This window comes from Cephus cinctus, unplaced genomic scaffold, assembly GCF_000341935.2.
Source record: "Cephus cinctus unplaced genomic scaffold, Ccin1 Ccin1_scaffold1184, whole genome shotgun sequence".
Taxonomy (NCBI): Eukaryota; Metazoa; Arthropoda; class Insecta; order Hymenoptera; family Cephidae; genus Cephus; species Cephus cinctus.
Window position 1 is genome coordinate 2,271,818 of NW_014333664.1, and position 12,550 is coordinate 2,284,367.

The 12,550-nt window shown below is 43.5% G+C and overlaps 2 protein-coding genes across 10 annotated transcripts in view; one reads left to right on the forward strand and one right to left on the reverse strand.

Annotated features, from left to right (window-relative positions):
* LOC107272478 (atypical protein kinase C) overlaps positions 1–2,096 on the reverse strand; it is an 11,187-nt gene extending 9,091 nt beyond the window's left edge. For 2 of the 6 annotated variants that reach the window (XM_025089768.1, XM_015749670.2), the window contains exons 1-2: positions 1,122–1,608; positions 201–285 (exon numbers count right to left, since the gene is read on the reverse strand). In XM_025089768.1, coding sequence (XP_024945536.1) covers positions 201–285; positions 1,122–1,269 — 233 coding nt within the window. In that variant the 5' untranslated portion in view covers positions 1,270–1,608. The other 4 variants (XM_015749671.2, XM_025089771.1, XM_015749672.2 and 1 more) reach the window with 4 other exon arrangements.
* Positions 2,097–2,218: 122 nt separating this feature from the next.
* Positions 2,219–12,550, forward strand: part of LOC107272482 (SH3 domain-containing protein Dlish) — a 15,256-nt gene continuing 4,924 nt past the window's right edge. The window contains exons 1-3 of one of the 4 annotated variants that reach the window (XM_025089766.1): positions 2,219–2,272; positions 9,737–9,975; positions 10,175–10,848. In XM_025089766.1, coding sequence (XP_024945534.1) covers positions 9,830–9,975; positions 10,175–10,848 — 820 coding nt within the window. In that variant the 5' untranslated portion in view covers positions 2,219–2,272; positions 9,737–9,829. Of the gene's footprint in view, positions 2,273–6,364; positions 9,269–9,292; positions 9,654–9,715; positions 9,976–10,174; positions 10,849–12,550 lie in introns of those variants that run through there. The other 3 variants (XM_025089763.1, XM_025089764.1, XM_025089765.1) reach the window with 3 other exon arrangements.

Genomic DNA, 12,550 nt, shown 5'->3' on the forward strand with positions numbered 1-12,550 from the left:
GGGGGGGGGGGGGGGGAGAAGGGAACGTAAATGGAAGTTTATAACTTCATGGGGATACGTCATAGGGATAGTCCTACTTTTTTTTTTTTTCTTTCCTCTCCGCATGATAAGAATCCAGAAAATGGAAGTTGCATTGTGATTCGTGGGACGTTAGATATTTCCAGACGGCTACGGAGATTCATGTTAAAGCTATGGATTACCCATTATATACGATTTTCACGCGTATATCGTCGTTCTCGGTTGTTTGCGTTGGCATCCTTGTTTTCGGCACTTTTGGTCCTTTTCCTGAAACAATTTTTTTTTCTTTAGTGCAAAATTACACCTGTTACCCCATAGATACAGTGATCCACTCGTCATTGATCTGATACAATACACGAGTCATGTGGCTGATTAGTTCATCTCTGAAAACAGCCAATGGAGACTCGAGGTTAATTGCTAAAATTTATATTTCGAGGCAGCCATTGAATATTCTTCGTTACGCATATTAATGGCATTAAGAGAAATTAGATTTATATAAATACTCGGACACCAGTACGATATTTAATACGCGATCGTTTTATTACAAAGGGATGGATTGGTCAATTAATTAATTGTTAATGAAATGAGACGTTTGATTATTCGGTAAAACGATTCAGGTATTTAGTCGATTAACAGATAGACTATGAAATTTTGTGATTTTGACATTTTAAAAAATTTGCGAAAAATCAAGCAAAGAAAGGTAGGGATGTTTTTCTCTTGAAATGTCCCGGTTGGTCGTGGATTTTAACAGGGCGAGGCAGAAGCAGGACTACAGGAAGGAAGCTCGTTAATCTTACCGTTTAAGCACACTTTACGAACGTTACCAACGACAAGTAAAGCACAGCCGAATACAATTGGGCCATTAATGCGGCTCTTTCTTTGCAACGGGACGCGGGACGAACGACGAGAGGAAGAAAAGCCGAACGTTACGCGAGAGAAGCCGAATCGAGGAAAAGGGGAAACCGAAGGGAGAAGGTATGGTAAAGCTAGTAGGATAAAGTGAGAGTGAGAGACCAAGTAAAATCGAACAGTGGGGGATGCAAGGTATGGAGGACATTAAAAAAAGAAAAAAAACGAAAAGAGAAAGAAGATCATCTACTCACCCTTAAAGACCCTGCGAAGGGACATTTCAAGAGAGAAATTCAAATTAAAAAGGAAAATGTCATTCCTGCGCGATTTACTCAGCAACAAGAGAAACTCCTCGTTCGTACTGACGTCTTTATTCTTTTCATCTTGCGAACGATCCTCCATGTCCTTTTATTTATCTTTCATTTTCTTATGTACACCCCGATAAATTACTCCTTCCCATTAACACGACGAAGGCATCGATCGATCAATCGACACCTCAGCTATTCGTTACACTTGGCAAGGATACCGATACCCGATTTGTTTTACACGATCGTATTCGACACGCGTTGTTAGTTACTGTTAGAGACGTAATAAGTCACAGGATGTCTCGAATGTCTTCACTCATGTTCACGTGGAGAATCGGTGCGTATTTTTCAGATGCGAATAACTGTTTTAGTTTTGATGAAATACAAAAGAAAAAAAAACGTAATTTAAAATTCCAAAGTATGCGCGCGCACAGGCTGCACCTACATATGTCAGCGCTTGCTCATTCACTCGCAAGTTGTTGCTGTCAGCGACAGGAGACACCAGAGATAGGAGACACGCGCGATAACGGAACAGACTACACGGAAAGTAGCGAACGATCTGATAATATATGAAACGTAGCAAGAAGAGAACGTTATAATAACCAAATCGAACTGGAGTGAATCGGAAAGAGTTGACGCTTCCACGCCGCCAATATTCCAGCCTGGACAAACTTTAATTGTCCCCTCTTAATGTCAATTAACCTCGTTTACGTAGGTGGCCCTTCCCGAAGCCTGACTCACCGTATTTGTCAAACAATGATAGGAGAACGATCCCGTCCTACGATTAGGAATGCGTCGTGCGTTGCTTTCCTAGCACACCTACTTCAGGCTTCACGCTGAAATTTACTGGAAGCTACGAAACCCAAAGTAACGGCATAAAATAAAAAAAGAAAACACTTTATACAATCGACGCGTTGTCACTCGCTGTCGCCATCTTCCTACGGGACGGCGCCGGCGTCGCCTATTTCCTCGCGTTGTGCGTTTCCGACGTATGGCGTCGCCCTTGTACCTCGGACGCCCATGTCGTTGAGCGAACAACCGCCAGATCGCTCTGCAGTCGCGTCTCTGTACTCCCGCTAAGCTCCGTCCCTTCTCGAAAGGTAAGCAACTCAGGATTTATATTACTTCATTATATCGACTTGCGACTGTCTACAACTTATTACTTCTTATCATTTTCATATAATTACCTAACGAACGACCTAAACATTCCTTAACCTTGTAACTGACTTCGAAGTATCGTCAATATAGCGATTATTATACCAGAATCGTTTCTATACTGATTTAAATTAACAAAGTTACCAACCGGGAACGACTAGTATTAGAATGACGGATAGCCTAGTCCGCCTTGTTTTCGCACATGTTTACGCAAGCACAAAACCAAGGATCAGTTTCACATTATCAAAGATTAGCGCGACGTCCACGCTATAAATAAACAGATGTAAAACAACATAATAATTAAGACTCTACTGATTGTACGTGAAAGAGGGCGATAATTTAGCTGTGCTCGCATTATACGTTGCTGAAAGATTAAACTTGAAATGGCTTAAACAGCTGTACTTCATGCAGATTCTTTGTCACTGGCAATAAGAAACGATTGTTCGACTTTTTAACCGGTCTAACTGGTCTCCTGGATAAGAGAGCAGTGCTTGTAATGGTGGTCTTTGCCCTGTAAGCGAATAATAATTTTTTTTTTTCATTTACACTGCGTGTTACCTTCTTTCCTATCGCGTATGAAGTAGATCTTGTGGCATGCCACAGAAAAATAATCCATTTACACGTGAAGACGTACGTTACTAGTGATAAACCAGCAAGACCCCCAGCCGATTTTTCGAGAATTATACTTTGTTCGATTAATAGAGGAAAAAACGTTATCCCGTAGGTGGGAAAAGTCTAATGCAGTATTTCATGGTTATAAAGATTATCGACGCTAATCAGTTATCGTAAATGATAAACGCAGGAGAATATGCAAATTCTCTCTTTGCGGACTTAGTAATTGCGACACGTAACGCGCATGCGAAACTCTTGCAGATCAAGGTATACTTTATTTTGCATAGCATACCGAAGCCGCATATTTGCATGTTAATATCGGACATGTGGGCATCGCGCGGAGGATTTGTCGTGAAAATACGTGCGTAATGGCAGCCTGTTGTATCGTAACACTACCTCATTAAGGTCATTGATCAGTGGCTAACCGAGAAAAACTATTCGTGTCTTTTCCTTTCCTCCGGCAGTTCAGCCCACAGCTTCGATGCTACAAATCTTTATCAAGCGGAAAAGACACCTGAGAGATATACAAACCTCTATGAAGTCATATTAAAGACATTATCAAATCTATGTTATATTAGAATAAACATTCTGCATCGCGTGCCCAGTACGTAGCTGTACTAACTAAAACAGTGAACGCTTCGTTAAAATATTTTTACAGATATTTTGTTCCCGAACAGTCATCGGTTGTAGGAATGTTTGAGTTGTTTAAGACAAAAATTTTAAACAATGACGATCCAAGTACGTTACGCACTATTGGACAATTCAATAACAAGGTCTCATAATTCTGTCACACACACACACACACGTAGCCATATATAATTCGATTTTCCACGGTTCTACATTACCGACACTTTCTTCAAATATATCAATTTCGGTTACGAAACTCCATGTTGGCGTGCATAATTAGATATAGGAAATATTAAAAGATGCTAAGTCAAATGGTACGCATATGTTCAAATTCTCAAAACATCTATACCTACCAGGATTTTATTTATTTAAAGATTCTCGTTTGCGAAAACGTATCTAGATAATGAGTTGCGCATGAGCTTTGTATGTAGATACACGCTCGGCTTAGGTAGTGGCGGAATGACGAATCAAAATATTTACACCCTAGAGTCGTGTTATAAAACTGTCGAGGGTTGCGTGACCAGTTCATTCATTGAATATCTTTTTTTTTACATTTTGCTTTTTTTTCATCTTCTCCCGTCAGTCGCAACTGAAGGTGTAAACGTTAAGTTTGCATATAGTTGAATTTTTCATGAATGAGAAGGACTCAGTCGGTAATTTTGATTTTTACCATTCGAGTACAGAGGAAGAAGCAAATGTCTTGATGTTGCGTCCAAATGAACGTAACTGTGGGTGACGTGGAATTTTTATCTGAATGTAAATACATAAAATTAGATATGAACAAAAAAACATGCTTCGTCTCGCTATTGAACTCTTCTATGAATTTCCGGCGATGAGTTTTTAATGTAATTTCTTTCATAATTCTGACAAAGTTTTTTTTTTTTCCATGAGAAAAATAAGCAATGACGATATTTCGATATTGGATAATATTTGGCGTTACTGTGGGCGATTATAAGAGAATTATAGATTAGAAGATGGACATTGTTATTATTTGTTGTTGATTAAAACAGTATCCTTATCAGTATACCAACATTCTTCTCTATCTGAGAATTCGTGATATTGTGATGAAGTGCCAAAGGCAAATGCTGTTATCACAGCTGTATCGTATAACAGATAAAAGTGGTGCATGATGTATGAGAATTTTCAAAAAAATAAAAAACAATATTTTAAGCCTGATTGGCACAGTTTTAGCAACCGCGATAATGATAATTGATAAGCAGCGGTTGTTACAGGTGCAAAACTAAAATTTATCTATAATAAACAATTGAATTAAATCGTAGTTAGATCTTTGCAGGTGTTCGATATTTGATACATCGTTTAAAAAAATATTATTTCATAAGAGAATTGCAAACGATTTTTATCAGCCCACTTGATTCGCGAGTTAATAAACTATGGTAACAGCGGTTAATCGATACACGGTAAAATAAAATTATTCATCGCAATTTACCTTACATGGCAGATATACATATTTTACATTAAAAATTTTCTCGTCGCGCATGAAGATATCATAATTTCGCATTTCGTATTCCCGAGTCTGATGAAAACTGGTTGTAACGTACGTAATATACATATATATTGCCAGACGGTAGAAATAATAAAAAACAGCACATTTAATGACCCTAAGGAGATATAAATAATCTAATCTGAATGGTCCTAATCGTACGATGTCGCCGGTTCGCATAAACCGCGTCTTCTGCGCCTCTCAAAAATTCCTCGCTTTTAATCGCGTAGATTTTCGCGAGGAACTCAGCTCACTGCGCGTACAAGTACAAGCACGGTTCATGGTGCGACAGACGTGCAGCCCGTATGTCGTATGGAAGGGACATGCCGAAAATAGCACTCCTTTGTTAGAAGCACCTACCGTAAATTCCTATAAAATAAAATTTACGAATAGCATATACATATATATATCCATGTATATATTTCAAGCGTATACAATATCGCATACGGAATTCTCTGGTCGCCCATTGGTCAACATCCACGATCGTCCATTCCTATTTGATTCTGTATATCTCTTACACATATTATACTCCGCTCTCCGTCTATCCGACAGTCGTGCAATAAGTGGCACGAAAGCAACTCCAACGTATATAGAATCGAGAAGAAGCGAGTCACCCGAAGTCAAACGGCGAGGCACGCATAATCTTTGTTAGGATCAGCGGCGGTTTCTTTGCGTCCATCTCAAGCGAAGAAGAGTCTCAGCCTCTGAACAGGAAGGGCAGGCCGGCGTTGGCTCCGGAAGGTCCGGCGGCCATTATCGACGCCAGGCGTCTTTCGCAAATCGTCAAGGCGCACGAGACTCGATGGTAGCCTCCGAGTGAGGACAATGCGCCTCTCTAATGCTCGATTCAAAATATTAATCCATATCGTGAAAGGAGGCGCTACTCGGCCAAGTCCAGCCAAGTCGAACTCGGTGCGTGCGAACGATAAGTGCTGGTGGCTCTCTTGGCCCAGCCAGTGTGCTTGCTCTCTCTCGCTCTCTCTCTCTCTCTTTCTCTCTGTTTCTTGCTGAAAGAGTGCCCGTAGTCTCCAATGATACGTGTACATCTACATACATGGAATTTCATGTGAGCGTGTGCGCGCTTGCGTATCCGTATGCGTGTCGCTGCTCGCGAGTCGTGCAGTTTACGCAGGCTATTTTGACGGGAAGGTCACATGACTAGACGCTCAGCCGACCGCCGACCGACGCTCACTCCTCTCTCTCTCTCTCTCTCTCTCGTCTTCTTTCTCTAATACACGCTGCCGGAGAAACTCACACTACTGCGCACGAGATACGTGTGAATTCTATCGCAGTCTCGCGCGAGCGTGCATACGAGAAGGACGCCAGAGGCTTTGGTGCGAATGTGTGAGCATCGGAGTGTCGAGGGTGAGGGAGCGAGAAAGAAGACAAGCAAAGATGGTCGTCGCGGTGTAGTAGCGGGGAGGTTTCGGGTTCTGGTGGTTCACGGGGGCTGGTGCGAGGGACTCGACCGAGGGAGGGAGACATACAGACAGACAGACAGACGAAGTCTCTACGGGGGCACGTAGAGTTTACGGAGATTCCTCTTTAGCAGAAGAGACGCACACAAGCGTAAGGGGACGCATACCAGTGCGCTAAGGCCACTAACACTGTTACTGGGTACAGACGCACTGACACATACGACGCTCAGCGTCGCGCTCTACCATTTGGAGAGGGAGGCTCCGCGTGAGAGGGATAGAATGATAGAGAAGAGAGATGTGAGTGGAGAAAGGAAGAGAGTATAGAGTCGGTGCTTCAGTGAGAGAAGGAGGCGGCGAGGGTAAAAAGGATAGGACGAGAGTGCGAGAAAGAGATGGAGTGGCGCACTTGAGGGCTCGCCTCGTGTTTACGTGCACACACGTTCGCGCGCAGGTAGCTACATGGACAGTCTGACTTTCGTCGTGGTTCGGTGGAGGCGACACACGCGCTATATATGCTATATACGACATACACAGAGAACCCGACGCCGCGACGGCGTATCAGGGGCTCCGCTGCGTTAGCATTGTGTACCGTGCGTCAGGCTGGACGGTTCACTTCGCTTTACTTCACTTTTCGCTGCGAGAAATATGCGTAGCTTCGCGAGTGGTGCTTCAGTGTGCCGTGCGTGCTCGATCGATACGCCATTACGGCGCGGCGTGCCAAGTAAATCGGCCTGACGATGCCCGCGAAGACGGCGATATCTGTCAAGTGAGGTGTAATCTGCTCTGCCGTTGCTGTTGCTGCTGTTGCTAGATACTAAGGAAGACACAACCATGTATAACCGCAGTCACTGCGCGGGTTAGACCATCGGACAGCCTCTCTTCGAAACTGATTCCAAAGGGACAGACATGTGTCCTTACGCTGATAATCGCCACTGTTCGCACTACACGCCAGGTTCGAGGCCCAGCGGCGCCCAGGCCACCGACCCGTATCCCTAACCGAACCTCCTCTCCTACGCCTTCTGCGAGACATAGAGACCTTGCCGACGTAATCGTGGAGATCGCGACGCGCGACACCACGACGCCGACGTCCAGTTTCACGTTGTTCTCTCGAGTCTGACTTCCTGGCTATCTCACGTTGGTTAACGTTCTATCTCGTTCTCGCGTTATTATCCTCTTCTGCGGGACGGGGACACTATTGCTACAGTGTGTGCGAGGGTAGTGTGGTGTGTGCGCGCGCGCGCGTGTGTGTATGTACATGTATATATATATATGCGTGCGCGCATTATCTTACGCGGACACGATGTTACGGTGGATCATGGATCGTGGCTAGAACAAGAGCACGTCGACCAGGAAGATGGGAATACGCGCGACGCTCTGGATCCGAGATATATCTCTGCTCTCAGCATGTGTCTAGCCCGTGCAGAGAGTCGGCTCCACGCTCACGTTCTGTGGATTCTTCCTTTTCATAAGATGGATCAGTTGTATCTTGGCTTAAATGGCCTAGCAACCTTTGGTGATTATCAATGTGATTCTGCATACCAGTGCATTAAGCCCAGTGTGTGTCAGTGTCCATAAGATACTCCAGTGATATTCAGTGAACTCACGTACAATATAAGTGTACCTTATAGTAGGATCATAATAGGACTGACTTGTCTAACTAATCATAGAGCTAAATAATGGAGACACTATTGCTTGGTAATACAAGCAGTCAGTCGTACAGTCCCCAACTGAAAACTGTCCTGAAGACGTATCAGTTATCAGCAGTGAAGAGCCTGCAGGGACCGAGCTCGGCCCTTCTGGGCATGGACTGTAAAGGACTGCTTCAGGAACAGGCACCATTTCGATTCTCTCCCTTAAACCGTCCTGCTAATTGTGGGATTGATTCTGGTCTGGATCATTTATCGATACCATCCAAGGATATTGAAAAGTGTGAAGAACCATCTAGGATTACTGTGCCACCTTGCAGGGATCGCAGGGTTGATCATGCTTTGGATGACTCTGATGAAGATCCACAACCTGAACGACTGAAGGCCACTAGTGACAAGCGAGAGTTAGAGTTTCAAATACCCATTCTAACTGCACCGGATCAGAGTTGCTCTGAAAGATGCGAAGCTACTCTCGAAGGAGAGAGGATATCTTGCTTTGTTGTTGGTGGAGAGCGTAGGCTGTGTCTCCCTCAAATACTCAACACAGTTTTACAGGACTTTTCTCTACAGCAGATTAATCAAGTATGCGATGAGCTGCAGATATACTGCTCAAGATGTACCAGAGATCAGCTCGAAGAGCTGAAACTATCTGGAATCCTTCCTCGGAATGCACCTTCTTGTGGACTTATCACACAGACTGATGCAGAACGACTTGTAAGTGCACTCTTACTTAGGACAGAGCCCTGTGAACCAGCACCTGTCAGAGATCAGGAACGAATAGATGATCAAAAGTCTTGTGCCAAGAAAGAGGAAGCAGAAGAATCCGTGGCACGTTTTAAGGTGTACCATGAGTGCTTTGGTAAGTGCAAGGGCATTTTCGACGCAGACCTCTTCAGTTCAGAGGATTCAGCCTGCATCGAGTGCCTCGAGTGTGGATATCAGTTTTCACCACAGCGATTTGTTCGTCATGCTCATCGCCCTTTGGAAAATCGAACCTGCCACTGGGGATTCGATTCTGCCAATTGGCGGTCGTACCTTCTATTGTCCAGGGATCAGAAGCATCACAACAAGGTCGACGCCCTTTTTCGAGATTTAAAAGAACGGCACCTCGTGACAAATCCTAAGAGGAAACCAGAGGTATTCATTTTTGGATCGTGAATTAAATCTCAGAAACACATTTTTCGGATATACCATAATATATTTTTTGTCACTTGACGAAATCTGTAATATTTCTCAGTAAAATAGGAATCGATATCTTGATTAAAAGTTGTCTTACAGTCAGGTCAAGATTGCGACGCATATAGTTTTTTTCGAAACATTTTTTAAAGTCAGATAAAAACTCCGAAATTTTTGTTTGACTGTTAAAAGCTTATCAAATAATAATTCACGTCGTGTCACGATCAGAATCTGCTGGTAGCTTTATATAGATAACTTGATAACGGCTTTCGAGCCATTTGCCACGCTTCAAGATGCTCATCATTGCAAAACATTTTCCATTCGCCCAATTAGGAGAAAATTCAAGGTTGACATTTTTTTCTAATGAATAGAATGAAATTGAATTCATTTCTCGTTGCATCTTCTAAGGAAGCAATGCCTCTGTTATAGCTGCGACATGAGCCGGAAAAGATAATAAAACGTGCGAAGAAGGAAATAGACAGGGACGACTGCTCTGGCGTTTACAATGGAAACGGATTGGGAATGTATCATCCAGTATCAGCAGCAGCAGCAGCCAGTGCCACCGACCCATACTTACAAATGCAATGGGCAGTCTTTGAATTGGCAGCAAGAGGCGCATCAGCATTCAGACCCTGGAGTGCGGCAGGAACTTGCAAACACAGGGACAGGTAACTATTGAACAACGACGAAGAGGCATATTGAATAGTTCAAAGGAAAAACCCGAAGAATCCTAAGTGAACAAATACCTTCCCCTATTCTAATCCCGAAGTGCAACACCACCTCCAGAGAAACCTCAAGAATCCTCAATGAAAAGAAGGTCTTACCTGATCCCAATTCTTAGACGCATCGCAATTTTCCTGTGTGCAGCTCGCCGCTGATGCCTGCATATCTCAGTCGAGGACCGCCAGTGCTCCAGCATCCGGAACGTGTTGTGCCTCTCTCCGAATGCGAGCGTTTCGAGCCGCATTTTCAGCCGAACGTCGCCCTGGCGCCGATACCTCCGCCGACGATGCCGCCAATAGCGCCACCGTTGGTGCACCAGCATAGTAGACGGCATCATCACGAGCGTCGTCGTCACGGTCATCGTCCACCGAGTCCAGACGAGAAGCTCGAGTCGCTTCCCGTTACAATAAAGCTTGAGAAACCATCGTCTCCGGCACCTGGTGGCACTTCCGGTTCCTACGGCGAGGAAGAGGACTCCCTGGTGGCAGGACAGGAAACGAAAGAGGACGAAGAACCCGAGGAAGAGGAGAGTAGCGCGGCTGTGACATCCTCTACGGTAACGGTGGAACCTGCAGCGCCAGAAGTGGGTACGTCTTCGCCGGAAAGTGATTCTGATTCGGAAGGGACTGCTGCGATAGACTTAGAGGAACGGCTGATGGCCCTTGACGTGCCCCAGGACGTCCTGGCATTGGCAAGACAAGTAGCTACGGAAAACGCTCGTCTACGTCGTCATCGGCGTTCTGACGCCCGTGAGATCTCCAGGTTACGAAGTCAGTTGCAAATGCAACAGATTCAGGAATCCGAGGAGGCCGAGGAAGGTAAGAAGGACGCGCGAAACTCCAGTGTCGCGGACAGTACCGAAGGTAGCGAAGACACCGAGGTGGTGGTGTCCGGTGCCAGTTCGCAGGATAAAGGAATCGAACAGCACGAGGATAATCATAAGGATGAGAGAGAATCTGTGGAGGGTGACGCCACGGTGGCTGGTAAAGATTAGAGTTATTTTTAATTATTTAACGAATTATAATTAGAGACAAGAATACAAATGCTCAGCAACCATCGCGTCGCTCGTACATTCGGCCAGTGCGGGTGCGCACCGAATTTACCAGTAGGTAGAAAAACTATTCTAACGATTCTAAAGAAAAATGAATGAAAAATTGTCTTTGTTAATTGTGATATACGAAGAGCCTTTAACGTTATTACAAATGAGGATGAAGGAGTTAAGTATGAAGAGGACACGAGAAAATGTGATTTCATTTGGATTTCTTATTGTAAATTAAAACTTTATTGACGGTTTCGTTTACGACCGAATGTAGATACTGTATTATACGGAAGAAAGTAAATAGGTTTAATTAAGGAAGAATAAGAAGAAGCGGAAAAGCATAGGATACAAAGGAAACAATAAGAAATTGAGCCAAGCACGTGAAACCGTAAGGGCCAATGATAATCGATCGATAACGATTAAAGGACACTGAACGTTTTCTTTGTGTACGTTAAAATATGCACATGACGCAAAATCGAAATCAGACTAAAGGTGGAGATCTTTTCTTTTTTACAGTCTCACACATTTTTCATTCAAAGTAGGACGGTGTAAATTAGGTTGCTTTCCATTAACTCTCCCTGTAATCATTAAAAGCGCATAATGTAAATACATTCTCTTGTCGTAGGTATATATATTATATATACAAATATATATATATATATATATATATATATTATATGTTATCAATAATACATAATAATATGCGAATTATTGCGAAAAGTACAAAAACCCTAGGTGCTATGTTGTTACGCTAGGTATATCGTGAGCATGAACGAAAATCTCGCGATAATTCTCGTTAATGCCGAAAGCATTGAAGAGAGCGTCGGTATGCTCCGCGTCCTCGTTATTATTTTCTCATTCTCATTATTATTTTTCATTCTTTATCCATCTTTTCGTCACCCTCTCGTTATCCGTCGCTTCTCTTTTCTAGTTCAATTTATCGTAAGCCCGTATCTTCCCCGATCTACTTCACTCTCGACAAATTAGACTTTGTGCTTCACCGTCGCAGTAACGAAAGGAACGTCGCACGCGCACGTGACGGCAATTTTCATCGCGCGACAACATTTGTGCAAGCGGACGTAAAATGTTCTCCCTTGGACAAAAACGCGCGAGCGTTGTTTTGCGTAAAGCCCGATTTAAAAAAATTGCACGGAGAGAAATTGAAGACTAAATAATTTAAAAAAATAATAATAATATACATGGCCATCATTGAGTTTTATCAGCTCTTCACGTATCAATCGTTTTATTAGCACGAGCCATAATAACGTTCTTCGTTGACGATAAACGACCGCGAATCCCGATAACTAGTTTATTTCGAGTGCAATCGATGGATCCTGGCATAATTGCAATTATTGATTTTTCATTCTGATGCATAATTTTCATCCGTAATCTCGGTATCTCCTTTATTCCCTTCATTTACTTATTCATATACCACCATTTTACTTGTTCCAGTTCCTTTCCTCCCCCCCCCCCCCCCCCCC